Genomic DNA, 27,916 nt, shown 5'->3' with positions numbered 1-27,916 from the left:
AATAAATTTCCATTTCATATCTGAAATCTTCACATGTAAAATATCAAGGATGTTGAAGAATCCAATGATAACATTTCTTAATTAAACATTCTGTAAAACCAACCGTTAATTAAACATTCCATGAAACCAACCATAGAGTTGCAAAATAACCCCAACAAAATATCTGTTTGGTTTAATAGAGCTGAAACACACCTGGACAGCTTTTGTATTATAAGTAAATCACTGACCTTAATTTAATATTTGAAAACAAAGCTACAAAGAAAAAATGCATCAAGCAATGTTTCACTGACCCTTTAGCAAAAATGACCAAATTGAAAAAACAGCTATAAACATGGCACAGGCGGCAATCAGCTATTTTGGGCCCTCTGCTTAGTGAATGAAGAGGGCAGGGCTAATGATCTGTATGTAGGAAGAGGGTTGCCCAACACGAGCCAGTCACCACTCACCGGGTTGACGATAAACAGGTTCTCCTGCAGCTGCTTCTTGCAGCTGGCGACCTTGCGCGAGGAGACGTTCTTGCGCCAGGTGGTGAAGGCCTTCCACTTACGGAAGAGGGCAAAGGTCGGGATCCGGACCAGCCGCGTGTAATACCGGTACTCCTGCTCCCACCGGTCAAGGTCAGTGAAGACCGTCTCGTTGGGCTGCATGTGAGTCACCCCCTTGCGACTGATGGTGTAGTAGTCACTGTGGCTGATGCCGTTGTGGTTGACGATTCTGTGTAGACGATCCAACAAAAATGCGTAATCTATGCTTTCATATTTGATGAATTGCCTTCCATTCTCAGCTGGATATTTGATATACATATACATGTATTTATACATATTGGTATAGTGAATGTAGGAGTTTAATTAGAAAGATGACATTTTTTATTTTTTTACACAGGATTTAGTTGAATTTTGATGTAAAGATATTCATTTTTATGTTTAGAGCCTGAATGCTTGATACTGGGTATTTACAAACGTTTGCTGAGCGATTTTTGACTTTCAGTTTAAGATTTGATATTCCAGATTCAAGTAAGACTTGTTTAGAATGTATCTAGTCTGCAGGTTTATATTTCCACGTCTCTACACAAGCATGAATGCTTTCAAAGTCTCACGTATCGTGTATGATTTCACAGAGTAGCAAATCATAATAACTCAAAACCAAAGATTTGAGGAAATCATCTGAAATTAATTACTTTTTAAATTCTTTGTTTTGTCTGTTATCTGCAGAAAATGGAGGATTGTTCAATTTACACAAGTCAGCAGGCATGCTTGTGACAAGATCCAATGTTTACTGCTTAACTAACTAGTAATTACAAATGTTTTCCAACACCTCAGTAAAAGTGGTTCCTATACTAAGATTTTAAAATACATGTATATTCCCAAGTATGCCTTTGAAGTTTTCCGTACCATGCTGTGGTGTTCCAGTAAATTTTGCTTCCCCTTTTGCATTTATCTGAGCTCTCCATAAGTAAGAACGTGACTCCTTATACTTGCTATCAATGGCCTAGTTACCAGCTAAGGGGTCACATCACAAGAGTAATAGATAATCTGATGCTTATGGTTTAGGCAGATGGGGGGAGGGGCAGCTACTCGAAGGGGTTGGGGGTCCTTTGGCAATGGGCTTGGTAGTCTTGCTACAAAAGTTGTATAAAAGCACAGATGTTGAAGAACAGCTCATATTTTAGTTCAATGACAATATGATGTTCAGAGGAGGTGTGTGCTATGAGGTCGTGGTCTCTGGTCACATTCAGTGTGGGACAGATTTGGTCAAGTTTTGGCTCAGGTCTCTGATTGAGATAAGTCTGACCAAATAGTTTGGAGCATCCTAAGGGCCTGATGATATCTGCCTATCATTCCCATGACCAATGCTACCAAGCATAGCTTTCAGTATCAAGTTAGGCACCATGGGATAGAACTAGTAATCTGTGTGAGGTATCTTATATTTATGTTTTTGGATATTTTAAACTAAATTGTCTTAAATCCCATTGAAAGAATGTAGGCCAACTTGTTAAAAGTCACTGATGATTATAACAAAATTAAAATTTGTGCTAATATATTCTATTGTTTCAAATGAATTACTTAGTAAAAACAAAAAAAAGATGCATTCCAACAGGGGCACTTATTTCCTGTTTATGATCATTTGATTTCTTTTCGTGACTTACTTGAGATTGTATGGGTGATACAGCACAGAGGCCTTGGGCACTGCAGGGGACATGTACAGGAATCCTAGCTTGGGTCTCTCCCTAACATTGCGGATGATCTCGCTGATGTCCCGCAGCCCTTCCAACTCCTCCGGGCCCTGTAAGACTGGGAGGTTGACCGTGGTGGCCCGGGCATGCCCCTGCCGGGGGCTGGCCGGCTTGGGCTCCTTGGGTGGGGTCGGGGATCGGAGGGGTCCTCCGGCAAAAGAACTCTGCGGTTAGAGGAAATTATGACGCTCACCATCTGTGCAATACCACAGTCCTTGCATGATTGCCAGGAAAAGACCTGAAACCCCCTGAGCTAGCTCTTGCTCATAGTCCATTTCTACCCCATGACTGTTATGAAATTCTCATCCATGGAAACTATAGAAATGGTCCCACTGACGGGCAGAGTTTGGACTCAGCAAATAAATGAATTCAAAGCTCTATTTACTGTCTACATATATATATATAAACATCAATCAGAACAACCCCACAAAAGACACTTAGTCAGATCACACTTTGGTTCAAATGTCTATTTAAAAGAAAAAGGTTCTATTAAAGCCATTTGAATGGAACTGTATTGTGTGTGCAGTTATGCAGAGCAGTTAGAAGTAACTGACCAATTTGTTCTCGCATACAAGAAAACTGGTGCAGCATTCTGCAGGTTGCAACTTCTCATTTCTTGTCAATTTTTTCGCTTGGTCTCTTTTCCTAAAAAAAGCTTGAGTGTTGGATAACACAAGAAAATCCACACCCAAGTTTGATATCAGTACCTGTTTCTGCTTGAGTTCATCCGGAAGCTCCGGTAGGGGCGTGGCGCTGGGGGGTCTCTCCAGTGGTTCCACAGACCCAGGCCGTCGGGGCTTCTTTTCATCCGGCTCCCCCAGGGATTTACTCACAACCAGCCCCCTGGCTGCCTGTTCCTCGGCAGCTTTTCGCCGGATATACTCAGGCTGGTTGCATTCCTGGAACCTGGCTAGGCCAGGCTGCAATGGAATGGGGGGTTAAGATTAAAATTTGCTCTGACAATTCTTTGACCAAAAGCTTATTGGGCACAGATCTTTTTATAAAAGTACGGTATATCTTTATGATTTTGCTAACTTTTCTTCATATTGGATTGTTCCCATTCAGGAATTAAAATTCTGATCTATCTGCGCTACATGTATATAAGGACCATTATTATTATTATAATTGTGTACATAAAACAAGTTTACCCAGTGATCTTAACAACCCCCGTTCATTTTTGTTATGAAACAAAATCATCAAAATCTTTTCCTAAAAATTGGACTACAAAAAAACTTACCAGTGGTTCCAACTTGGTAGCTGTGGGTTTTGACCTTGTAATTTTCTGCGCTGGAGTTATCCGCTTGAACTTAAGAGCCTTGGTGTTTTCCGGGACCTGTTTTGGAGCGTAGGAGTACAGCCGGCTCTTGAGCTGCTCCTGGTCGACTCCCGGAAGCCCAAAGGAATGGCCATTCATGCTGCCATTCAGGCTTGCATTGGCACTGTGCTGGTGGGCAGCTGTGCTGTTCATTTGCTGTGACATGGCTTCTTGCACTTGGACGGATCTAAAAAAAGAATACACAATATGTTATACATGTAATTGTACTCGGAAGCAGGCCAACTCTTGCCTTGGACAACTCATTCCTTCTCAATAATGTTACACCAACTCGTACCTTGACCAAGTCGTACCCTCAATTAAGACAACTTGTGATGCTATGCTCAAGTCAACTTATACCATCATTATACAAATTTGTGTACATAAAGTGCCATTTCATATAGGGATCCCAATCACTATAAGGATTTCCACCCTGAAAAAACTGTTTAAAAACCATGATGTCTGTTTTAATCTTTAGCATAAAAAGTTGAAAAGGGACACATGGAAGAAAACAGAAAGTTTTTAAACATATTTTTCTGTTTGTACATCATCCCTTGCCCTAGAGATAGAAAGCAAAATGAACTTTGAAGGACAGATCATTGATAAAGAAAAAAAACTTTTCTTAAAAACTCTTGAATGGAAAAACATGTATTTAAATGTATCTTCAAAATATACATTTTGGCAGAAGAGTTTCCCTGCATATTTTCGTAAACCCACAAATACGTATAATCAGAAAAAGGGACCATCTAACATGCATGAGTTTCAGAGATCAATGATTCTTATATCCACTAGATCCAGAAATCAGACACCTGGGAAGAACAAACAGGAGACAATGTTTAAAACAGTAACTTCATTGTTGGGAGATGTCAGATCAAAGAAGTTAAATACGAAAATACATGTGACATAAAAATGAATTTCAATAGCACTCTTGTTGTGGAAGGTAGGTACAAGTTGTCTACACTGAAGGGACAAGTTGTCTAATATGTATGAGAGTTATCTGGGGTACGAGCTGGCCAAGGTACATGTATGAGCTGGCTGAAGTATTCTCATGGTCGGACATCTGGAAATTCTGTTCATTATTGAATACCACAAATGGTAAATTTTCCCCTTTGCTTCATGTTAAAGGCCCGTATAGTGACGTTATGTCAACTACGAGAATAAGTTGGCCAAGGTACATGTATGAGTTGACTCAAAAGCTTCGCCAATAAATTAACTTTCAGATTACGTAAACAAGTAAACACAGTAAAGAGAAGTGCTCCCTTATATTACATCAGCACTGTGTGGTGCAATCAAAATGTTAGGATTGACCTAATACTAATAGGCTACATCATTACATGTACTGTACAAGGGGAAAAATACAATCAGACATGTCAGACTGTTCTTCCACAGTTCATACACACACACAGTACGCCATAGGGATTTGGACAATTTATACTCGAAAGAAACATAAATTTTCAACATTAATTATGAGTAGGCCCTGACAGTACCACACAAAAGTTAAAATCAAAAGAACTTAGGCCTAGGCCTATAAAAAATGCATCCTCAAACATGTCAAGGATAGGGCCTAGGCCTACATCATACATGTATATCAATATCCTGCATATTCTGACCAAATCTTGTATTTTTTTATAATTTCAGAAAACGCCTACTTCTTAGAAAAAATGACAAATCCTACGCAATTCAACATCATGGTCGACTCCTTTCATTTGTCAAGCCACCCCGTCATACCTGTGTACCAAACGAATAGACCATAGATGCGCACGCTTCACCGTTAACGTTGGTCATGTTGCATGTTGGTTAATGACAAACAGCGGAGCACGAAAGCGTAACACACAACTTCGTCAATTCCCTACAGCTGTAAAATAATTCCTTCCCTAATTTATCACTACATAAAGAGTAGCACTTACTTTTGATGTTTAAATGGGTTTTTTATGGATTAGTCGTTACATATTTAAACACTTTTAGCTGACAACTGGAATACGACATTCTTCCGATGGCCGCCATGTTGATTTACCCCTGGAGCTCCCAGGCAACGGAGCTTCGTTGGTAACCATCATCGGTTTGCAATACTTGCAGTAGTCTCTGAAAGAGTTTCGCTGATACCCATGGTGGATCACATATACATTATGACCACTTGTTGACTTCAGGCTGCGCATGGGTTTACTCACCGCTGCTCAGAGAAATACGAAGGGCTGCGTAGCACCGTGATCAGAATATCGACAAGAATATAATATCAAATCAGTGCTCTGAATATGTGATTACCACAATATGCTCTGAAATATGAGCGTAACACAGCTTCGTCAATTCCCCACAGCTGTAAAATAATTCCTTATCTAATTTATCACTACATAAAGATCGAGTAGCACTTATGCAATGTGCTCTGAAATATGTAATGGGCAATCACATATTTCAGAGCACTGATTTGATATATATTTCTAGCCATAGCCATAAATTTCGTGCGCAATCATAAAGAATTCATTTACAAACGAACAGGATTGACAATTGAAAATTGCAGTGTTGTTTTTTTAACTGGATGTCAAAGAAGCGACCAAATTAATATTGATCAGTTATACACTGGAATCTTTGAGCATATTTTAGGGTGTGGTCTTTATAATAGAAAATATTTATCAAGAATGAAAACATGTATCCAATCCTCCAATTTAAAATAGAGTTTCTGGTGGGGGCCACAACTATTTGAGCCCCCCTCAAAAAATCTGTCTCACGGTGAAAGACTCCAGTTTCAAAACTGATTCGTTCCTTTATCATCGACTGGGACTTACTCCTCCTATTTTGTTTATTATTACTGTAAAATTGAGTTTAAACTTTACATGTATTAGCGACGAAAATTATTGAAGTTGTGTTTTGAAAAGTAATTTAGGCGCCGTCAGCGTCTGTGATTTAAACGATAATGCCACCGGGTTGAGGTTATGCGAAGAACTGTAATGCTTATGTGCTTATTTTGTAGCCAGTCAAACTGGAATATGAATAATTTCCCATCCATTCCTTGAAACGCTGATTTATGAATGGCTTCTGTTCATTGCCATGGAAACATTAAGAGAGAGAAAAAAAATCGAAAACTTTAGCGTCCTCGTAACAAGCACACTCACACACACACATACACAAAATGAAAGAAGACCCATTTTTAACCACTGCATCAGTCAAATCCTACTGAGAGAGACAATGTAGGCTATTTGGACATGCGGTTATATTTAAGGAGCGGTGGTTATTCATGATCTTCACACATGATGGCACGGGGGCTCTACTTTTTGTCTGCACTGGTGTAACACCCTGTTGATCACTATGGAAGCGGTTAACATAAACAGGCAGTAATAAGCATGCCTAAACGCGGGCCAACCCAAATGAAAAGGATCAGGCTCACCCCCCCCCCGAAGGAAAAAAAACGTTCAACACTGAGGACTCATGAATGCGAAACCACACACCAACATTACTGGATGTGGACACGTGCAATGTGGTTTTAGTGCAGCTCTTGTAAATGCTCCCTTTTGCTCCATTAATCCAGATTGTCAATTTTTGTTGTGCCATTTTGTGGGTATTGATGCCTTTAAAAGATTTTTAGCTAGTGCATTTGCATCTCGTGATGTCACCCGAGGTATTTTGCCGAAGTTTTATTTTGTTTTTTTGCCGATTGTAAAATCGGTGATTAATTGTCGTTTCGGCTCTTGACAATAGGCTGGTAACCAATATATTCTCACAGATATTTTCAGAGAGCAATTTTTGGAATTGCATATTGAACCATTTGTCTTCCTAGAATGACATCACAGCAACAGGCCTTCATTTTGTCATTGGCAAGAAAAGTGTGGAAGTTCACATAGGCCTAGGGCCTACATGTGCACTTTTAAAAGAGTGGAATTTTATCGAGATTAACCAAAGAGAGAAATCATATTGTTTTCTTATATTAAGAGCAGAAGTAAATTCCCAAATGAACTCTTTAATAAAAAAAACTATACAATACACAGCACATCTAGCCCGTTATATTCGGCTTGCCAATGGCATACGCGAGGTTGGCCTCGGTTTGCTTAGGCTGCGACGGCCTGCATCATTAGTGATCTCCGCATGCGTAGCGCATGTCTCATTATTATCCAACTCTCCTGAGCGGGACCGCAGCGCAGACAAGCACATTGGGTTAATACAGGAAAGAGGGGGAAAGATTCTTAACAATAAACTGACTCATCATAGGGAGGCCACCACCGGCGCGGAGTGCACCGCATCATCAGGGAAAAAAAGACGGACATCGCCGAGGAAGAAAGCCTCACACAAGACTGGAGATTTGCCGACCATTTTCCGTCTGCTCGGCACAAAATCTTCAATTCGTTTGTTCAGCGTATTGCACTGACGGCAAGAGATTTCTTTCCCTTCAGTCTCTACCTTGTGTCGATGTCACCGGTATCTCCTCAGCCACCATGCCTCGTGCAGTGTCTCGGAAACACACCGCTGTTGTGTATTCGCCATCTTCTTATGTCAAACAGAAAAGTAAGCCTCATTTCGGGTCCGTTCCGTCATAGTCATTTTTCCGCTCATGATTAAGTTTCGTGACATTCGAATCGTTACGATTTATTCTTAATGTCCCATTCACCATGTTGTTGCTAGGTAGTTGAAATCTGTGCAGGCGTATATAATAGCTTTCCCACGTATCCATGCTATACAAAATAAGTAATGAGGGACTGACAGCAATGCTGTGCAAATAAACGTGCGTTAGATTTACCTTGTATATAAATTTATGCTTGGGTGTAATGTATTGCATAGATTTACATCCGCCTTAGTTTGCCTGTTAAGTTTTTGAATAGACGTGGAATTAAATACATGTATGGAATAATAAAACAGACATCGCGCCTCGTGGAATTTTAATTACAGTAGCAGTTATTATCTGCACAAGAACATTTTACCTTTAATAGCATGTCATTCGAGCATCTGATTTTGAAAACAATGATTCCTAACGAAAAAATGTAGGATGAATATTGGACTTCAACCATTACGAACATGCCTAAAATTTCGAATGGAATTGAAGTCTTGCGCAGGGGAGAAACAAAAGGTGTTTCCTACGCGCACGATGAAGATTCATTGCTGTGGCCGCTCAGAGATTAGTGGTAATGATATTTTCTGTCCTAGAGGAGATATTGAAGATATGAAATGATAATTTGGCAAAACGCCGTACTTCGATGTGTGTCTCGTACGATGTAGAATGATGTGTCTCTTTAAAGGATATTACATAACGGAAGCGAGAACTAACAACAAAAGTATAGTAATATTCAGTTCGTAAATCGACACATTGGTGCCGACACTTCGATATTACTCTTCCATATCGGACTATTCATGCTCTGTTTTTGTGGGGTTTTTTCTTTCATTTTCCAAGCCTTGGCGCTGTACACCTTACCTGAGAATTTGTAAAATGCAAAACCAATGTTTTAAAATAACTTTTAAACATTAAAGACTGATCTAGAGATCGTCGGGGGAAACACAGATTCACTGACTTCGCACTAAAACGCAAGACGACGGGGAACGCATGCGTGCATAAAATAATATTTCAGAAATGCACCCCTGCATACAGTGACGCACCTGTAGGGACACAGGACCCGGGCTGCCCACCAGGCGCGGTTCCGTGGGGGGGGGGGGTTGCCCCCCTTAAAAATATTAAAAAAACAAAACAAAACAGTAGCACAAGTCAAAAGGTGACGTCGTCATGTGTGAAGTGTCTAACCCCTTCACCCGCCCCCCGCAAAAAAGGCTCTAGAACCGCTCCTGCCGCCGACATTGGAACTTGACTACATTTTGTCACCTTTAAAAGGTCGAAAATCTTAAAAAAAAAAATAGAAATCATGAGTGAACCTATGGAGCGACCCTCCATCTAGCAAAATCCCACCCTTTTTCTACCAAAGGACCAGAAAAAAGAACTGCGGATGCAGGAGAACCCTTCACCTCACAAACATATCACAGTTAGATATCTGATGTGCCAGAGAGGTTAAGAATGCCTCCGTGGCGTATATGCATGTTTCAATTTGGGGGAAGGGGCAACTTGTGATTTTTCGGATACAATAATAGTGTCCATTCTTTTCTTTCATGCCTAAAGAAGAATGCTCTCCGGGGAGGTATAGAACCGTTGCGTGCTAGCGTTTTCAATTCCGTGCGAGGCAACATGTCTGCAAACCCTCTCTCTACCCCTTACCGGTAGATCATAGCCATGTGACTGACTCATCTAGTACGAAGTAACTGACCTCATTAATTAACAGGCATCGTCATTTGTTTTCTGCTGACAAAATGAACTTGTCTGATTCCTCCTCACGATTATGTGCAGTATTGGCCTAGTTCCTTAGAGGCGTCTGAACCAAGGAAACGACATGGCCGCAACTGCGGTGACACTAAGAAATGCCATCTCTCCGTTTCTCTTCGAAAACATGAGGATAGAAAGCATTTTGAAATTTGGTGGGGATGTATTGCAAGATTCTGTCTCAGAGCCATCATCAACGGCAACCCGCAAGCTTTGCGCGCTCCATTCAGATTTGACAGAAAATGTAAATTTTGAACGTACACTTAGGCTTGTCTTTTGAGTGGCGGACATGCCAAAGAGCTGATCGATCAGGGAAGCCTTCCCTTCGGGCACATCAAGTCATTTACCACAGCTGCTGCGACGGATGTCTCCTTTGCAATGCACCTCGCGCATAAAATTACCTTTTCACAGTCAATTGCAAACCACTGCAGAGCAGTAGGCCTATTATAAAATATAAGTCATCTGTAAGACAGAATACTCTTATTTTCTTATAATACGGTGGCTCTTGGAGGAGCCACCGTATCTGTTTGTCATGGCCGGATGGAGTGCACGGAATCAGAGAAATCATCATTGATGTTTGAACTTGACAGATATATATACCACTTTCCCAGACTCGCCACTCCTATGATTTCGTTGACGGAAACACACGGCACTTGACGCTAAAAGACGCCCGCCTTAGCATGTATTATAGTGAATCCAGATTTCTATTCGCGGGAGACAACAGATTTAATCGAGCGCAAAGGCGAAACGGAAGGGTCAACGGTGATCACATAATGCACACACGACCCCTACTGCACAGAGCCTGTATGATTAGTCCTCCGGCCTACCTGTGTTCCATCTTCACCGCACAGAATTAATATTACTGTGATTACATGCACGGCTTGATATCGTGACGCCGCCGTATTCATAAATTGAAACGCATCATAACGCGATTGAGCACTTGAATTTTCAAGAACACGGAGATCTGAAAGTGTCTGCAAATTCAACCTTAGTTACACCACTGTCAGATCACTGAATAAATTACCGTCCTTGTGGTTGGTTGGTTTCGATTTATCAATCTGTTACCCGACACAACTCTTTTAAAAAATCTCATGTACTAAATGCATTCAAGTATAAGTGTCAGCTTGTCGTTCAAAAGATCATCGAACCATACGCCTACAATTCATGTTTCCCTCAGTCATCCTGGATACCTTCTACCACGCTATGTTAGGTGAACCAAAGGCCTTAAAACGTCGGGTTGATCTTTAACAGCCAGTACGTTTGTCACTTTGTTTCTCAAATGTTTACCGACCACATTGAGATTTGACTGACCGTAAACACACATTAGTGCATTAAGATGTATTCATTAAGAAGTAAAAAGATCACAATCATAATATTACCATTTCTAGCGTTCCCATAGCAACACCATGTAGGATTTAAGGCATGTATTGTGCAAATGGTAAATACGACTGACTCACTAGGTAAACTGTAATCGGCACAAAAGTCGCCGAGTTGATTCGCGTAGATTGAATGTGCAAATATTCACCTTGCCAGCAATTCGACGGCTTGTTAAAGGGTCAGGCGATAATGTTTTCTACTGGGTGCACTTTTTTGTGCAATCTTGTACTCTACTTCAAACTACAGAATTTCTCAATATCCTTTGTGGTTAAGTGTATTGAGAAGTACACGTTTTAAATTTATAAAACCGTTCTTGTTTTTCCATAGAGCAGAGGGCTCTGTTGCTTTGATGCCATGCAAGGAAGGCACTCTTCAGTTGATGGGTTTTGCTACACGAATTTTGATCCAAAACTTTATTCATTGAAAAATTCCTGAAAAGGGTTGCCCATTTGTGCTTAGAAAAACCTGAGTCACCAAAGAGAAGGAAATTTACAACAACTGAATATCAAACGTTCCAATGTCAATGTAGTACGGAGGTTTTTTCCTCAACATTACAAAAGACATCTGCACTAGTGAGCAGGAGGTCGTGGGTTCGAGTCCCACCCGAGTAAGCTTGTGAGGTCTTTTTTCGCAAGCTCTCGGACAAGCACTGAGCATACAGTGTTTATTAATATACGTTGGGTAAGGGCAAAGCCGTTATATATAATTACAATTGACATAATTACAGGTTTTCCAAGAATATGGAGATTTGCATCTGCGTAAAAGCCCAATGAGACATGAAAAACTCAAATTGAAAAATCGGTTAATTAATACACAAAGGTACACTGCAGGGGTTGTTGTAAAACAAAAATGCATGACACAGTTCAAGGGACTTTTTGCGCGTTCTCAACCAGCAGAATTATGCAGGTGGCGTAAGAAACATTTCCGAGGTTTATATAAAGCACTAAAAATGTATAAATTTGGCTATATTCACTTTGATCCGGTTGAGGAACGTAAGCAAAGATAGTGATGAGTTTTCTCCCTGTTTTTTACGGTATCGCGTAAGATCGTGACTAACAAAATGGGCAATTCTGCTAAGGCCTTTGTAAACACCTAACTTAAAGGTGAATAACCCTATCTCTGCTGTGCAAAGATCATGCTCGTTTTACGTTTTATTGAATAAGATAATTATTTTGTTTGTCTTTAATATGAGAAATAAAACTGAATAAAAAAAATAAAAAATCACCTCAGTCACTTCGTATCGTTTTTAGAAGTATTTTAATTCCACAAGAATATGTCGTGTGCATCACAGAACCGTGCTTTTGGAAGGCCATTGTATATAAATGCAGCAACTAGTTTTGGGTTTAAAATAAAGCCCTCTCTGCCTGCCGGGGAAAGATTCATTCAGTAGGGTTTTTCTGGAGATAATGAATTATTTTAAGATCTACCGTTCTCCGAAGTATCATACTATTTCATGGGAGCATATGAGTCGTGCTTATTTATCAAAGCATTGATTACATCCATTGGTACAGTTGTGGACGTGAAGCAATAGGCCCTAATTGAAATCTGTACAATGTAAAGGTTTGGAAAGATGTATTGAAAGATAGTTGTAACGCCAGCTGCGACCCAAGGAGTACACGTTGGAGATTTATCTTCTAGTCATCACGTGAATGTGTGCGTCAGAAAGCCTCGTGATGTCCTTCCGCACGTGTGTATACCTAATAAGTTAATTTAAGTTACTTCAAGCTACAACCCTGGGAATACACGTGTGTTAAGAACTTCGTGTCCTTCCGCACGGGTTACGTTTTAAACCGAAACTGCAATCTGCAAGCACGCTGAAAATGTACATTCAACTTACAGATACGTACTTATAATCAATCCCTCTCAAAGATGGAAATAGCGGAACAGCAACGTTGGGATAAACATCTTCCCTTATGTCATGTCCGGCCGATCACAGGCAGATTGCCGGAGGGATGATTACTCCCAAGCAAACGTGAGTTGACGTTCACATGGACTTCAAATTTGTACGGAATCCCGTTAGTTCCAATTTGAACTATACAAAAATATGTTTTATTGCGAAATAACACAATAGCATTCCGAAATAACGCAATAGTTCTCCGGACATTTGGGGCACGTTCGCGCGGAGAGTATACTCTCGCTGACCCACGGGTCTTCCTGCAGCCGTTCGAACGCTATCGTGTTCAAACGCATTCCTACGTCTGCTTCAGTATGGAAAGAGCAACATCAACAGTCAATAACTTGTCCTTTTTCCTGGACATTCCGTGATAGGCCAAACGTCGTTTTAGGGCCCTTAAACTTACGATGATACTATGTATGGAGGACGAAAAGTGGCCATCTGCTTTTCTGTCCTCAATGGGCCGTGAATGGGGTCGTGAACCTGTAGGTTACCACCATTTCCGTTCTGGAGGGAGTGAAGACGTATAGAAACCAATACTTAACCATGCTTTCTGCGGACCAATCCCATACGGCAGTATCACTGTCCCTGTGAGGCAGAAAACACAGCATCTCAAAGGAAATACAGTTTTACAACTATCATCCAATAGACACACAAGCTTGCTTGGTCCAAGGAGAACATGTGAACTTTTCATTATTAAAGATAGGGTGGACTATAATTATTGGTTTACATGTCTTCAATCCCCAAGAAAGGAAACGGTCGTATCCTGAGGTTCACGACCCTTGGAAGGCAGAAAAGCAGACGGCCACTTTTTGGCCCTCTATGTAAAATTGCTCCTCTGGGATCAAAAAGTAGAATTTACGGTTGTTGTCAAAACGTTCGATCCTGACATTCTGCCAGCAAATAAAGAAAAAGTTCAATCTGCTTTTTTCTTGAAGCAAAAAAACATTAAAATTCATAATCAAACAATGTTCGTTCTGCTTTTTCAGGTGGCAGAAAAGTAAAAAAGTCGAAATAGCATGTTACCAGAGCATAAAGTCTGTTTTTCTACTATTTTGATAGCAGAAACGCAGATGGCCACTTTTCGTCCTCCATAACCATGATTTGCTGCCAAAAACCACAATATGTTCTCATAACTCAAACCAAGAGAGAAGTAGAAGCTCACGAGATTGCATAATGTCATGCTTAGCTCTCCTCGATAGCTGTTTCACGGGAAATCACATGCACTGCCCACTCAAAGTTGTGTTCGCCCAGCTGGAGTGCGACCCGCTGGTCAGCGAGAGTATGCTCTTGCTAACGGGGAGTATACTCCTGCTCCCGGGTATAATGCGCGCGCATCCTACTCTTGTTAACCGGAGTAACCGCATGTATGTGCCCCAAATGTCCGTAGAACTAATGCGTTATTTTGCAATGTTATTGCATTATTTTGCAATACTTTATACTGCGTTATTTCGCAATGCTATTGCGTTATTTCGCAATAAAAATATTTTTGCATAGTTCAATTTGGCACTAACGGGCTTCCGTACAACGCTGATTTTATCGCAGTCCTTTTATAAGGTTTTTTGAAGTTGATGCGTCTCATAAGTGGCTTAGCGAGTCGGTTGGCGTGGGAGAGGATACGCTGAAAGTGCTCTCACCAGCCCGCCTCTCCCTCGACGCGGAGCTGATGAACACGATGGGAGGCAAGAGGAAGTTCATCACATCACATGCTAGGTGCAGGCCGAATCCCGAAGACTGGAGAACGAATGGTGAGATGGTGGAAAGCAGTCATTCAGATCGATGTTTTTCCGGAGAGGCGATGGGTTTCCTTTTGTTTGCAGGGGAGACGGATCTCTTTACATGTATAGCCTTAGCTATTGCCTGTCACTTCTCCGTTTGCGCGTGTTTTGGAGAACGATTCATGAGAACTTTGCAGCATCGGCTTTCCAGCTTTCAGTGAAATCGGACTTACGCCGTCCACGCTGACATAATAAGCCGTGTTGTGAGGGAAATGCGAGTCTTGTGAAGTGCAAGTCCTGTGAAGTCCACGGAGACTCGAGCCACAGACTGTTTCCCCCAGCGGTCCGTGTCCAGAGAATGCTGGACATTCAACTGCCAGACTGGTCCACAACTCTTTAAAAAAACAAAACAAAAAACAGCGAGCACTTACAACATGGCTGTGACTGCTGACTGAATGAGATGCTGGTTAAGCTGGGGAGCAGGCTCCATTATCTTTTCTCACGAGTGGGCCGACGCAAACACTTTTTTTCTTCCCAGAAGACAAATTTTTGTGGTGCAGTGTTTGAAGGGTGGTGCGTTGCGTTTTGGTACCATGCGTTCATGCATTTTACTTTCACAGACACAGAAATCGACGTCATTAACTTAACACACGTGTGCGTTGCGTTCGGCCGTCAAAATCGCCCTGGGAGCGATTTTGACGGCCACGCAGCACTTGGAGAAAGTGTTGGTGCACATATGGAAAGGCACCTTAAGTCATTTTAAAAAAGTGTCGTGTCAGTGACTGTTGGTGATAAATGAAGTCTTTCATTGTTTCAACTGCTTGCACATCTAAGTTCTTCGACTGTTGGCTGGTATGGCTCGCGGAACGCAAGCAAGAAAAATTTATTCTGCCTTGTAAAACCTTGTCTGCAAAATATCCTTGCGCTGACTGACTTGTTTATTTGAGAGCAATCATGCATTGTGACAAAATATTTATGCACGCACTAACGTTGGAACAATTTCCTCTGAAACACGGTTATTATGGGTAGCTATCTCCCTCTTTCTTTGCAGTTTCCAGAGCGGCCAGGTCGGCTTTTTCGTTACTGCGTCGGGCCTCGATCACACTGGGAGCTTTCATCGTTTGGCTGTTCAGTCTGATCGCGTACCTCAACGTCCTGCCGATCATATCCCGCTGTATGAAACCCCGCCGTCAAGTGAGGAAAAGATCCTACGAAGCCACAGAGAGCGTCACATATGTATCTGGTTTACGAGATCGTCTTATCGCGTTCATCAGCACAGGTAAACGTGCAGGAAAAATATGAAGAGGCAAATTTAGAAACAAATGCAGAAAAAAATACTTTTATTGGAAGGTACACCGTGTAATCATTAGAAATGCGTTTTCATTTTTTTAGCTGCTTTGGCTTCACTGCCTTTCGTTACTGCTTTCGTTATAAAGTTGTTAAAGATGCGAAAAAGCCCTCTGTTCTGTTGGCCAACAAACATATGACCTCTCGTTGGCTTTTTCGCAATTTGCGAAAAAGGCATTATTTTCTTCTTCTTTTTGTTTTGTACACGTTTTTCTACTTATTACTAGTAAACGAGTAGTCCTTTAAATCGCCTCAAGATTACTATAAGAACGAAAGAGAAATCGAGTACTTTACGCTTTATAATCTGATTTCAAATATGCCTAAGAGTCCAAATATGAAGCAATATTTAAAAAAAAATGTTCAGTTTAAGCGGAATCAGGTGACATGATTCTGCAAAAGACTTTATGGCCCATTGCCTTTTGTACACGTTTTCGAGCCACAATTTTGGTAACTTTGAGATATTTGATCGCAAACAAAAGACGCTGATGCAAGGTTTCTTGCAAATGAATGACGCCATGATGACGTCATCACCCCATTTTATATTGATTTTTGAATATTTTATTTTTCCCCATAGGTTTTGTACACGTTTTTCTTCTTAACACTTGTGAACAAGTAGTCCTCATTCGGCTCAAGATTACTACATGTAGTTTGTACACGTTTTCTTGTCCTATAGGAGTTCGATAGTTTTATACCCTTGATCAGCTTCAAACTTGGCAGACCTTCAGACAATCATCCAAGGATGATCCTTGAACAAATTCATCATGATGACGTCGTCACCCCATTTACTGTTGCATTTGGAATATTTAAAATTTTGCCCTAGGGTTTGTACACATTTGTTTATTACACACTATTATAGAGCTTAAAATTAATACGTGAGTAGTCCTCAACTTCGACCAAGAATAACTACCAGAACGAAAGAGAAAAATTCAGACTAAATCAGAATAAATTTTCCCTGATTACAAATATACCCAGGAGTAAAAATATCAAATAATATTTCATAAAAATTTTTCAGTGTAAACATAAATCACGTGACATCAACTTAAAGGAGCAGTTCTCTGCATATGTGTTTTTAGCCCATTGACTTTGTACATTTTTTCAGGCCACCATGATGGTAACTTCGCGATGTTTGATTGCTATCAAAGTGATACCCAACAAAGACCCTGATACAACAATTATTCTAAATGGATGACGTCATCATCTGATTTATTATTGATTTTTCAATATTTATTTTAGTCCATTGACTTTGTTCATGTTGTCAAGTCACCATTTTGATAAATTCGCGGCGTTCGGCCGTTATCGAAGTTACAGCCAACAAAGACCCTGAACTAAGAATTATGGCAGACTGATGACGTCATAATGACGTCATCTTGTGATTTTTGTACAATTACAGCCATATTATTTGTATTTTTGCAGATTCAATTCATCTAAAACCATGATACTGTTTATATTAGCCAAAATTACTTGCTTTGACAAACTACATGTTATTTAACCACGCTCCGCAATTCTTTGTAAAACTGCCGCAATCGAACTGCTTCATTGGAAAGGAGTAAACCTGGACTAACCACGTATATCATTTTCCACCAATCAGAATCAGCCAATCAGAAGCGTCTGCTGCGGTGGGTCAAGGAGCAAGCGCCAAGTCTCCAACACGTGACCGACCTATCCAGCCAATGGTGTGACGGGATTGAGCTCTGTGTTCTCATCAATACCGTTGTGCAGGGCACGTGTCCTCGCCACGACCTGCTCCGACGGGAGCACGCCGTCAATAACTGCAGGCTGGCTATGCGGCTTGTCCAACGGAACTTGGGAATACGAGAGGTAGGACGTCGTAGAATTTTTTTTAAGTGCATGCACTTCCATTGCACATTTGAAAGCCAGTGGCATTATTCAAATGCAAAACAGTTAACGAAGTAGACTTAAATGCGAACGAAGGGAATTTGAAGTATATGTATTGTTTTGTTGGCCCAGGCAATGACATATGACCGCTTTCTGCTGCAGATGAGAAGTACTGAGCAAATAGTTAGCAAGCTAGAATCCCGCAAAAAGCTTGAAAAGTGTGCAGTAACATCAAATTCTTAGAAAGCAGGGGCTGATTTCTAACGCGTCTTCCAGCAACAGGAATCCAAAACGACTCAAATGCATCTTCTCAATACTACCAAGTCATTTCAAATACTGCAACACTCGGTAAAACCTTTTTTTTTAATTTTCAGCCAATGACACCCGAAGAGATGGCCGATTGCAAGCGAATCAATGAGGTCAAAATGATGCAGTACTTAAACAACATCAAGAACGCCAGTTTCATTCCCGTCGAGGAGCCGGAGACATCCGTCAAGCCGGCCGAGGGCGGGACCACCATTGACCCGTCCATCGAGAAGGAGTGCAGCGCCAGTGGCAGCGGGCTGGTCGTGGCAGTGGTCGACAAGAGGGCCCGGTTCACCATAACCACCCAGACGTACAAGTACAAGAACCTGTACGTGGAGATCACAGGACCAAACCGAGAGAAGGTCCGAAGGAAGATCAAAACTACCAAAGTGAATAGAGGGTGTCTGATCAATGGTGGTTCTAGCCAGTCCAGTAGGGACGAACAACACCCCGAAGACGAGGGTCCACCCGAGCCAATACCGCTGGACTATCAAATCATCAAGCCAGGGTCGTACCAGGTGAACTACATTCCGAGAAGTTTGGGGTCGTATCAGGTGGCGATAACGTGGGGTGGGGAACACATCAAGAACAGCCCCTTCAAGGTGCGTTCAACCATGGCCAAGAACATCGAGCAGACTACGGTCCGGGCCACGCCAGGCGTCGTCAAGGCAGTGTCGTTTCAGGACGAGCAGGATTCAGCAGCGGACCAAGACGGAGGGTCCGAGCCGCCAGTGCCGTCGGACACCGAGAGCAACTCCACCAGGTCGCGTCGCCAGTCCCTGGTCAGGCAGGCGCACATCTCCCAGCTACGAGACTCTTACGAGAGCACCAGTACTTCCCCATTCAGTAGCATGTGCAGTAGTATGGTCAGCAGTATGGACCACAGCATTGATAACACATCCGACGTGTTTCTGCCCAATCACCACGCTCATCCTTCCGGAGCCCATCCGTTCTTGTCTCGCCACAGCTCGTCGGTGAGCACGGCCTCTTCCCGTAGCGGTTCTATACTGAGCAGGAGTAGCTCCATCATGCATAGCACCGACCGGCCACCAGCAGTCAAGACTCGGAGGAAAGTCATCCGTAGAATCATCAAAGGTGCTGGTGGTACAGAGGAGGTGACCTACCCCAACGTGCGCAGTTCCTCAATCTTATCCTCCTCTCAGATGTCGAGTATGACAAGTACTCCTTCGATATCCACCTCCATGAGCATTGATGACCGCTCTCCAAAGTTTAGTACATCTTCTTCTTCATCCGTAGCAAGTGCCTCCTTCATGCACTCACGAGGCGCCAAAAACGATGACCAGTCTGAAAGATACGCCGATCGCATGTCCAAGATTCTCATCGGCAAAGCGCTGAACGAAATCTCAAAGCAGGTGGCTACAAATCTGATGGCGAAATCCCAGGCTAACGACGACAGAGAAAGTAAGGATGTTCACCTCTCAACAGACAAGAAAACTCCTTGTGGACAAATCGTCAACAGGGGTATTTCGTGTAAGGCGCAGTCGATCGCTATCGATCACAAAATCCATTCTTCTCAGCCTGATGTGACTTTAAATGCAAACACAGCCAATAAAATTGAAGCCCAAACGCCCTGTGATACCTCAGGGCAGCCTCAACTATCCTCGAAGCAAACTCGGGATCCGGCAGGTTTGGATCAGTATCTTAAGTACCGAAATGAGTTCCTGCGGAGTTTCGATACGAAAAGTCCTTCGAGGGAACCAAAACCCCGGAAGGTGAACAGCAACGTGGAACAATCGGTAGTGACAACATCGAGGAGTGGGAATCAAAGGCAGGTAACCAGTACAAAACCCAATGACGCGCCAGGACACGTCCGACGAGCACACAAGAAGAGAAAGGAGGACAAGGCGACACAGTGTACGGCCCAGGACATCAAATTAGCCACCGGCTGGATAAGCAGACGCAGCGTGTACAGAAACGCTCACGCAAACAACCGGCAGAAAGACAGTAACGGCGACAGTGCACTGGGTGAAAGCGAAGGTTCTTTGCCCAACTCGTCCAGCGACAGAGATAAATCACGGTCTGCAACCAATAAGGTTTTCCGCAGACCGGCTCAGCCACTGGGATCTGAGAGCAGCACAAGGCCGGCGGACTTAGACCGCAGCAGTGCAGCCGCCGGTTCTCCGGTGCAGCACCGGAGAGGGCGATCCGGAACCCAGAGCTCTACCCAGGGCAGGCAGTCCACATTCGACAGTGGTTTTTCGGACGAAAACGGCTACATTGTTGGTCAAGAACATCGGCGGAACACAGATGAAGTCAGAGGTCGACGCTCCGGTCTCTTGGCAAACGACAAACCACAGACCAAGACTCCTTCTGTCTCGGGAGCTGAGACTGTACAAAGTCGAAACGAACCACGAGGGGAAACAACAAACTCAAATATCGTTGAGCACCAGTCAGAGAGGGGGAAAGAAAGAGCAGAGCAACAGTCTGCCGTCCAAAGCGTTCCCATACAAATAGTACCACCGTCACCCATCACCCCCAAGACTGACCATTTCGCAACAGAGTCAGAGAACCAAAAATCAAATTTAGAGGAGATTATGAAATTTTCGTCCGACAACGAGACCGACAAAGAAGAGTTCTTATCTGGGCATCACTTAACAGTCGAGACACCATGTCAAGATAGCTCGACTGCCCCCACTCCAGGAGATTCGTCCGTGGGAAACATATCCTCTCCTGAGGAAGACGTTGCCTCCACAGAATGCAAGTCAAACGTCAGCGGTGACATACCTGGGGGAAAATCCCCCTTGGCTCTTCTCGATGACCTCGACGGCGAGCCATCTTCGAGAGCAAGCGAGATGGGGAGGGAAATGTCTCTGGAGGTCATGCTGCAAAGTCTTGAGAACGATCCCGACTACTCCACCAGGGAGTTTTTGCGCAAGTACCGGCCGATGATGGAGGACGATTTAGGGATACTTGCCCAACTGTCACCTGCGGAGCCCAAGGAAAACCAGCCAGAGGATCGCAAAGAGAAACCCAACGTGTCAAGTTTCCATGAAAACAGAACAACGTCGAAAGATGGCAGTGTGACAACACCGAGCCAACCGATACCGGAAAGATGCCACGCGTATGGAGTGGGACTTTACCATGGCATTGTGGGAGCCAAGAACAATTTTCAGGTGAGGTTTTAGAACCAGAAAACCATATCGCATCAAACACTTTCAAATGTAAGATACTGGGAACAGGTGAGTAGCTCTTAACAAGGATATTGACCGCATTTGTACTTTGATGATGGTACATGTACATAACATAGTATCGTTAACATTATTGTTAAACATGCAAAATACATGTACTACCACACACTAAATTTCACGTACATCTATTCTGCAAGGTGCCCCCACAACATCTACCCAAGTGTAACATTTAATTTCTTCTAAACTAATCGTCAGAAATTGATGTCTTGGGTATCAAATCAAAGCTCAGAATACTATCTTTAAAAACCTGAGGACGTTGTTCAAATCTCATTATGCGTTGCGGAGATAATTTCATTACGCAAGACACTGCTTTTTGTCACCTCCAGTGAGATTTACCACAGCAGTCGCACATGGTTACGCTGTTGGAAAAGCTCAAAGAATGAGATGCTGAACTGAACAGGTTTTTGGTTTGTTAAAACCTTTTAAATATTTCGCAACAAACAAACAACCAGACACCCCAACAAAGAGCAAACATGATCCTAAAATGGTTCAGAGTGGTTAAAGTTGTAGAATTAAATGAGATCAGCACCCTTTTATTTTATAAATTGGCAGATAAACGGTTCAAGTTCAACGGAGGTTGATCCTCTGAAATAAACTTATTAAACTCTGAAACTAAAAACACTGCGACTCCACATTTCAAAACAACCATTTCCTTCTCAAAAGGCATCATTTTAATCGAGCTTATGACTAGAAAGAAATTCCGAAAAGAATTATGGAGCTCAAAAGTGTGTAATAATTTAGGATTCGGATAGTGAATGAATACTACACAGTTGCAAGATAACCAGTGGAAACTTTTAATGGACAAAAAAGGGGTTGTGCTTACAATATCTTCGTAATGCAACATCGGCTTCAAACGAATGTTCAGTTCGAGCAAGAACACTGTAATTTGATACTAAAATTAACAATTTCTTAAAATTTCTTAACAATAAATGGTCCTTTTGGATTTTTATTGCACGGGACGTCCTGTATATTTGAGGGTTGGGTGCCGAGGTGATGCACCGTCAGGAAGGTGGATGGAGATAAATATACCATAATCCGTCACATACACAGCTTTACTGTCTGTGGATCTTGACCTAGGGGGATGTAAGAAACAAAACAATTTCTTGTGGATCTCACGAGGTTTGTAAGTGCGCATGTTCTTCTTTTGGCAGTAGTTGCAGATCAGGTAGGGCAGTCAAGGGTGCAGCAAAGCGGCAGGCGACGTGCTGGAAACCTTACCAGTGGAAATCGGGAGGACGGAAATCGTGAATGCCAATTTATAAACCTGTATGGTAACAACAGATTGTCAAAAACTTGATTATTGTGTTGCCAAAATGTTTTAAATGAACTCTTGTGACCTTTATGTATCTTCAGTGCCTGTTTTGGAGTCCTGATGGGACATCAATTTTATTTTGCAATTAAAAAACCTACTTTTTTGTGGGATGAGAAGCACTTCTTTTTAAGAAACCTGTCAGTAAAAAAATCACACGGTGGTGGCAAAACTCCACTTCACTTAACTTACAGCGCAGAGGTAACATTTATGATCCCGCCCTTTCCCAATAAACACACACAAAAAAACATGAGTATTGAAAATTGTTCTCTGGTGCAAGTAGACTTCAAAAGAGAAAAACAAAATCATCCGACACTCGACATTACCCCTAACACCTGAGGGCCCACTGAGCATGTTCTCTTTGTGACAAAAATCACAGAATATTTTTCGGATTTGGAAAGAGGGATCGCTGTTTTTATTTTTTTTTAACGGGGAAGGTTCAGAGATTACATGCAGACTTAAACCAGCATCCATCACTCCCGTTAATATTAATCTGGCAATTCTAATCTCCTACAGCGTGCTGTAGATTGCGAAATAGAAGGAAATAATTGCTGTCTTAGGATATTACTTCTTAGACACAACACATAATGTTTGGGGTGACCAGACGCTACGTGCACACGCTCACTCGTTGAGCATGATTTTTATAATGCGGTGATTTAGGAGCGCATGCATAATGCATTTGACTCCTCGCACACTGATTAAATTCGCCGAAGGCAAGGCGTTGCTATAGTTACGGCAAGAGAAGGATATAAATGTACATTGTGTGTACATGGCCATTGGCTTTGCATGCAGCACTAACCATTTTAGCCAATAAATGCAGGGATTCAATATTATTGTCATTATAGCTCCTTGGGGTATTGCTCTGTCCCTGAGTGTTCTCTAAAATTATTTACTTTTACGATGTTTGAAAATACTGCAGTTATCTCCCTTCTTGATGGCATTTCGTCAATTTCTGATCAAAACATAGGGCTATGTACGTCAGTATATACGTCAACAATACTAGGCCCTTACTTGTTTAATGCAATATTCGTTTAGTGCACGAGGTACATGTGTCTGAGGGGCGAACAACAACAATCTCTGGGCAATGTAAACAAATGCGAATTCTGAATAATGGCCATTTTTCACCTGGATTCCAACCCGTGAGCTCCGTGTATCCAAAGAACACACAAAGTTTGCTCCTTTTAATGGGATTTAAAACAGAGTAACGTTTTTAATTATGCTTAATTTAAGTTATAAGTCCTGAAGATTCATCTATGGGATCTGGTGGCGTATGGTGTGACTGTAGCGCTAGTATGGGTGTGCGTAATTTTGCTAATGTACCATTTAACCGAGGCCCGGCCTCGGGTTCTTATTCCTCAGGCCCGTAGGGGCACTTTTTTCTTCCCTGAAGTGTTCACGAAGGAATGGATGGCTCCCTGATACAACTCCTTGCTAACTGAATGAAGTTCTTTATGTCATTTTAGTCGAGTGAAAGTGATCAATCAGGCCCGTAAATGCGGGGGGGTGCAGGAGTGCATCAGCACCCCTCCCTTACGCGACTAAAAGGTCCGCTTTTGAGGCAAGAAAGGATTTTGAGCTATAGCAGAACATTTGCCCCCAACCCCCACGGCGCGCGCTTCGGTATTTTTCGCCTCCGTCAATCCCCTCTTTGGGAGTTCTTGTAATCCTAAAAAAACAATTGGTACGACCTCACGAATCCTGCGGTTTTCAAAATAAAAAAGCAAAATATATATGCTTCGTCCACTTTGCCAAGCATAGCGAGTTCCTGTTATTGGGCTAAGAAAAATCTGGACAAAATGCGTCCATAATAACATTATAGTCAGAATGTTATCCAAACTGATGGTCAACGACTCAACCGTCCTTAAAAATAAATAATTTACTCCATAAAACAGTCCTTAGATAGATTTTGCAATCAGTATGCAATAAGGCCCATGATCATTATTTCAGCTACATTTTGTTACCCGGGTGAGTGGAAGGGGGGGGTCCAAATTCATTCATGTTTCTGGGTCTGGTTATTTTCATTATATCAGTAGCACTGCTTGAAAACAAAATCGTTTCTATGGAAATGCTCTACAGATGCAGAGGAATCGTTCCTGTCTTGATTTGGACGTGAGTTCGAGTATAATATGAGGTTAGGACTTGGATTTGGGGCTGAGGATTATTAAGGTTGCCTGTTGTGACAGGATTGAGTGTTCGAAGTTGATCGTTAACAGGTTATGATTGGCTTTAGGTTTTCACTTCGCATTTGTGATGCATTACAGATTGAACATTTCCTCCCATTTTTGCATTATGAGTTCTAGGTTGACGTCATATCTCGGCATGATGTGCAGTTTTGCTATTTATTTTCCAGTGAGATGGAGCGGTCCCTAATGATGAAAGGGATCCTTTGTACAACCGTTTTCATTGGTCCCTATATTCTGAATGACTTCAAATACTGTCGTTTTCATTTCACAGTTTAACATTTTTTTCTGTTCCACTATCGGTCATTGGGCCTTTGAAGTGGATTGAAAATCCTCAATTTTTGCGACAAAAGGGTGTAACCCCGGAGAGGAAGCGATGCTAAACCCAGACATTAATTATGGATAAACGATGACTTTTAAAGTCATTTCTAGAAAATTTAAATGAAGTTTGATTTTACCCCCAACAGGTTCGAACTATAACAGCCGGGGACGGCTCTCTCAGCGTCACAATCCGCGGACCACAACCCCACACGGTCAACGAGACCAATGTCATCTACACGGGCGACGATCTGTACGAGATCATCTACGACGTCAGTCTGGCAGGGTTCTACGTCATCTCGGTCAAGTGGGGTGACAAACACGTCCCAGACAGTCCGTTCATCGTCAAGGTCACATTTTAGAAAGAGACAGGGGTGGAGTTAAGTGCGTGGGCATACGCATGGGGAATAATGGAAGAAACACATGTGGGAAGTGGGAAGGTTGATGAAAAACACTGGCATGCTTGATCATGCCCGGAAATTCTCCCCTTCTACTGTAAACGGTCGGTCAGTTTGTTGCAGGTGAGTGCTTTGCACTCCCACCGACGAAGTGGTGGGCTGCCTTGGCTAGGGGTGGATCATTGGCAGCAATTATGGTTCTGTGTGCAACATTAAGGGGGGGGGACAAGCGTTCACAATTAAACAACTTTTTATATTTTTTAATATTCTATTTTACCAATCTTTAATGATCCGTAGTCTTCGAAAAACATGGACCAGCCAATTAAGCTGAGAAAGTTTGGGAAAGCCAGCCAGTGTGAACAAAAACATATTGTTTATACTGTGTACATTATTCAATATACAGGCAAACACATCAATGCAAGCAAATCCAAAATTTACCCCATGTTTTTAGCACTCAGAGAGTGCGTATTAGTTAGATGCATGTTTTTCCAATGCATTGCCTTTACGAGGGAAATATTTTTTGCTTGCCATAGTCTTGAAAAGAGCATTTTCAAAAGAAGTGGACATCCTTGAATAATTATTTTGAGCAAAACCCTCACTAAATACGGGCGTTTCACAATAGTGCGCCTTCAAGAGTTTGCAAGACGTTGGCCAATCACAATGCGCGAAATTTGTCGACCCAATGCGCGTTTGGAGAGGGTCGACAAATTTCGCGCGTTGTGATTGGCCAACGCGTTGCAAACTCTTGGAGGCGCACTATGTGAATCGCCCGTATTGCACATATGGCATACTTTCGATCAATGTCCGCCTACTTTCTTACCTTTTTTGGAAACATGCGCCTCTAGACGACAATTAAGGCATCTCGATCAAAAGTCACAAGTGCTCGTAGAGAAATATTTATGGTCTTCTAGTGCACCACAAATGAAACTAAAAGTTATTTAAGCACTTGCATGGTGGTTATACCATCATTTTTTATATCCTGTAAACCAGAGTATGCACTAATTATATATTCACAAAAGGGCTATTGTGAACAGAGTATATTCTTCTGCGTGCAAAAAGATTGTAGCCAAATAATTAAGGATGATTTTTATAATCTTATATAAATACTTTGTAGTTCAATGGTATATGATCAAACATCAGCACCACTTTTTGATGAGCTCTAACAATACCTGGTTAAAATGATACTTTTATAATCGTACCGTGTGATCTCTTTGAAGTGTCAAATAAATGTGTTTTACAATTAGTTGTACGAATTCATACCTATGCGTAATTCGAAAAAGTCTTGTTCGAATCACGCATAAAGTAATCCTAAGCGATTGTATATGAATTAGGTGTGGGTCTTCTTTGCGAAATTCTTAAGTGTGAAAAGTGGATCAAATATCAACCATACAGTGTTTGTGATTCACCGACATGTATATTTTTAAATGAAGTTATGCGATTTTTTGCATTTTTGAATAAATCGTTAGTAGCATTCAAGTTATTTTCGACAAGTTGATGCTTTATGCAGTCGTCTGTCTCGTTCAAAAGCCATTGGCAGATCGGGGATCCGGGGGCAGAAATTATGGATCTCTCCTTAATTAGGCCAACATTATAATTTCTGGAGCAACGGCAGTAATGTGTGGCTTGGGATTTGCTTAATTAGAATTTGCTTGAATCCAATTTGCGTAAATGTGACTGCGGAAAACAGGATTTGGATCCTGGAATTTTCCGGGGGGGATCACGGCTGTCAGATTGTCTTTGGAGATTGTCCCGGACAGCTAGAGGACCCGTAAAGGCAACGCATTACATCGTCACTGATATACAAATAATAACTCTCACAGGATGTCATCTTTTTATTATTACTATAATTATTTCTTTTGTGTTTAATTATTTCAATGTCAGAGCAGGGGGAAGTGTTACATGCCCCCGGGTGCGCTGTTTTATTAAAACAGCACATAATAATACGTGCCTCAAGTGTCTGCTGGAACCGATAGAGGGCGCTGTGTCCTACCGCAAAGCTAGCTGTGAGCAGAGACGACTAACCTTTGAGGGGTGCACTGAACTAATTCAAGCCCCATTGAAAACAATGTAAAATCAATCACGTCCACAGCACCGGTGCAGGCAAGCAAAGTCCTTCAGGCATCTAAAAAAGCAAAACAAAATCTATGTGCTTTGGGTCATTCAGCTTTCAATTGATTTTCAGTTTTTAGTAGGCTA

At 42.0% G+C, this 27,916-nt stretch overlaps 2 protein-coding genes across 8 annotated transcripts in view; one reads left to right on the top strand and one right to left on the bottom strand.

The window, feature by feature from the left end:
- Positions 1 to 5,586, bottom strand: part of dnah6 (dynein axonemal heavy chain 6) — a 64,720-nt gene extending 59,134 nt beyond the window's left edge. For all 5 annotated transcript variants that reach the window (XM_087139662.1, XM_022234995.2, XM_022234997.2 and 2 more), the window contains exons 1-5: positions 5,453 to 5,586; positions 3,471 to 3,735; positions 2,941 to 3,153; positions 2,147 to 2,397; positions 447 to 714 (exon numbers count right to left, since the gene is read on the bottom strand). In XM_087139662.1, coding sequence (XP_086995788.1) covers positions 447 to 714; positions 2,147 to 2,397; positions 2,941 to 3,153; positions 3,471 to 3,713 — 975 coding nt within the window. In that variant the 5' untranslated portion in view covers positions 3,714 to 3,735; positions 5,453 to 5,586. The remainder of the gene's footprint in view (positions 1 to 446; positions 715 to 2,146; positions 2,398 to 2,940; positions 3,154 to 3,470; positions 3,736 to 5,452) is intronic.
- A 2,028-nt stretch (positions 5,587 to 7,614) lies between these two features.
- Positions 7,615 to 27,196, top strand: LOC110979440 (uncharacterized). 3 transcript variants are annotated; one of them, XR_015426140.1, is made up of 6 exons: positions 14,589 to 14,847; positions 15,869 to 16,096; positions 17,753 to 17,982; positions 18,375 to 21,440; positions 25,472 to 26,328; positions 26,472 to 27,196. XR_015426140.1 is itself a non-coding variant. In XM_022235238.2 (5 exons), exons 1-5 carry the CDS (start codon positions 7,967 to 7,969, stop codon positions 25,682 to 25,684), a joined length of 3,807 nt encoding a protein of 1,268 aa, XP_022090930.2. In that variant the 5' UTR covers positions 7,615 to 7,966; the 3' UTR covers positions 25,685 to 27,196. The 3 variants fall into 3 exon arrangements, 2 of the variants coding, with proteins under 2 accessions (XP_022090930.2, XP_086996127.1); XM_022235238.2 differs by lacking the exon at positions 14,589 to 14,847 and adding an exon at positions 7,615 to 8,036 and having other exon boundaries at positions 25,472 to 27,196; XM_087140001.1 differs by having other exon boundaries at positions 25,472 to 27,196.
- The last annotated feature ends 720 nt before the right edge of the window (positions 27,197 to 27,916 follow it).

This window comes from Acanthaster planci, linkage group LG08 (assembly GCF_054643075.1).
Source record: "Acanthaster planci isolate LZ-2023a linkage group LG08, COTS_SCS, whole genome shotgun sequence".
NCBI lineage: Eukaryota > Metazoa > Echinodermata > Asteroidea > Valvatida > Acanthasteridae > Acanthaster > Acanthaster planci.
This window is presented reverse-complemented; position numbering and strand designations above follow the sequence as displayed.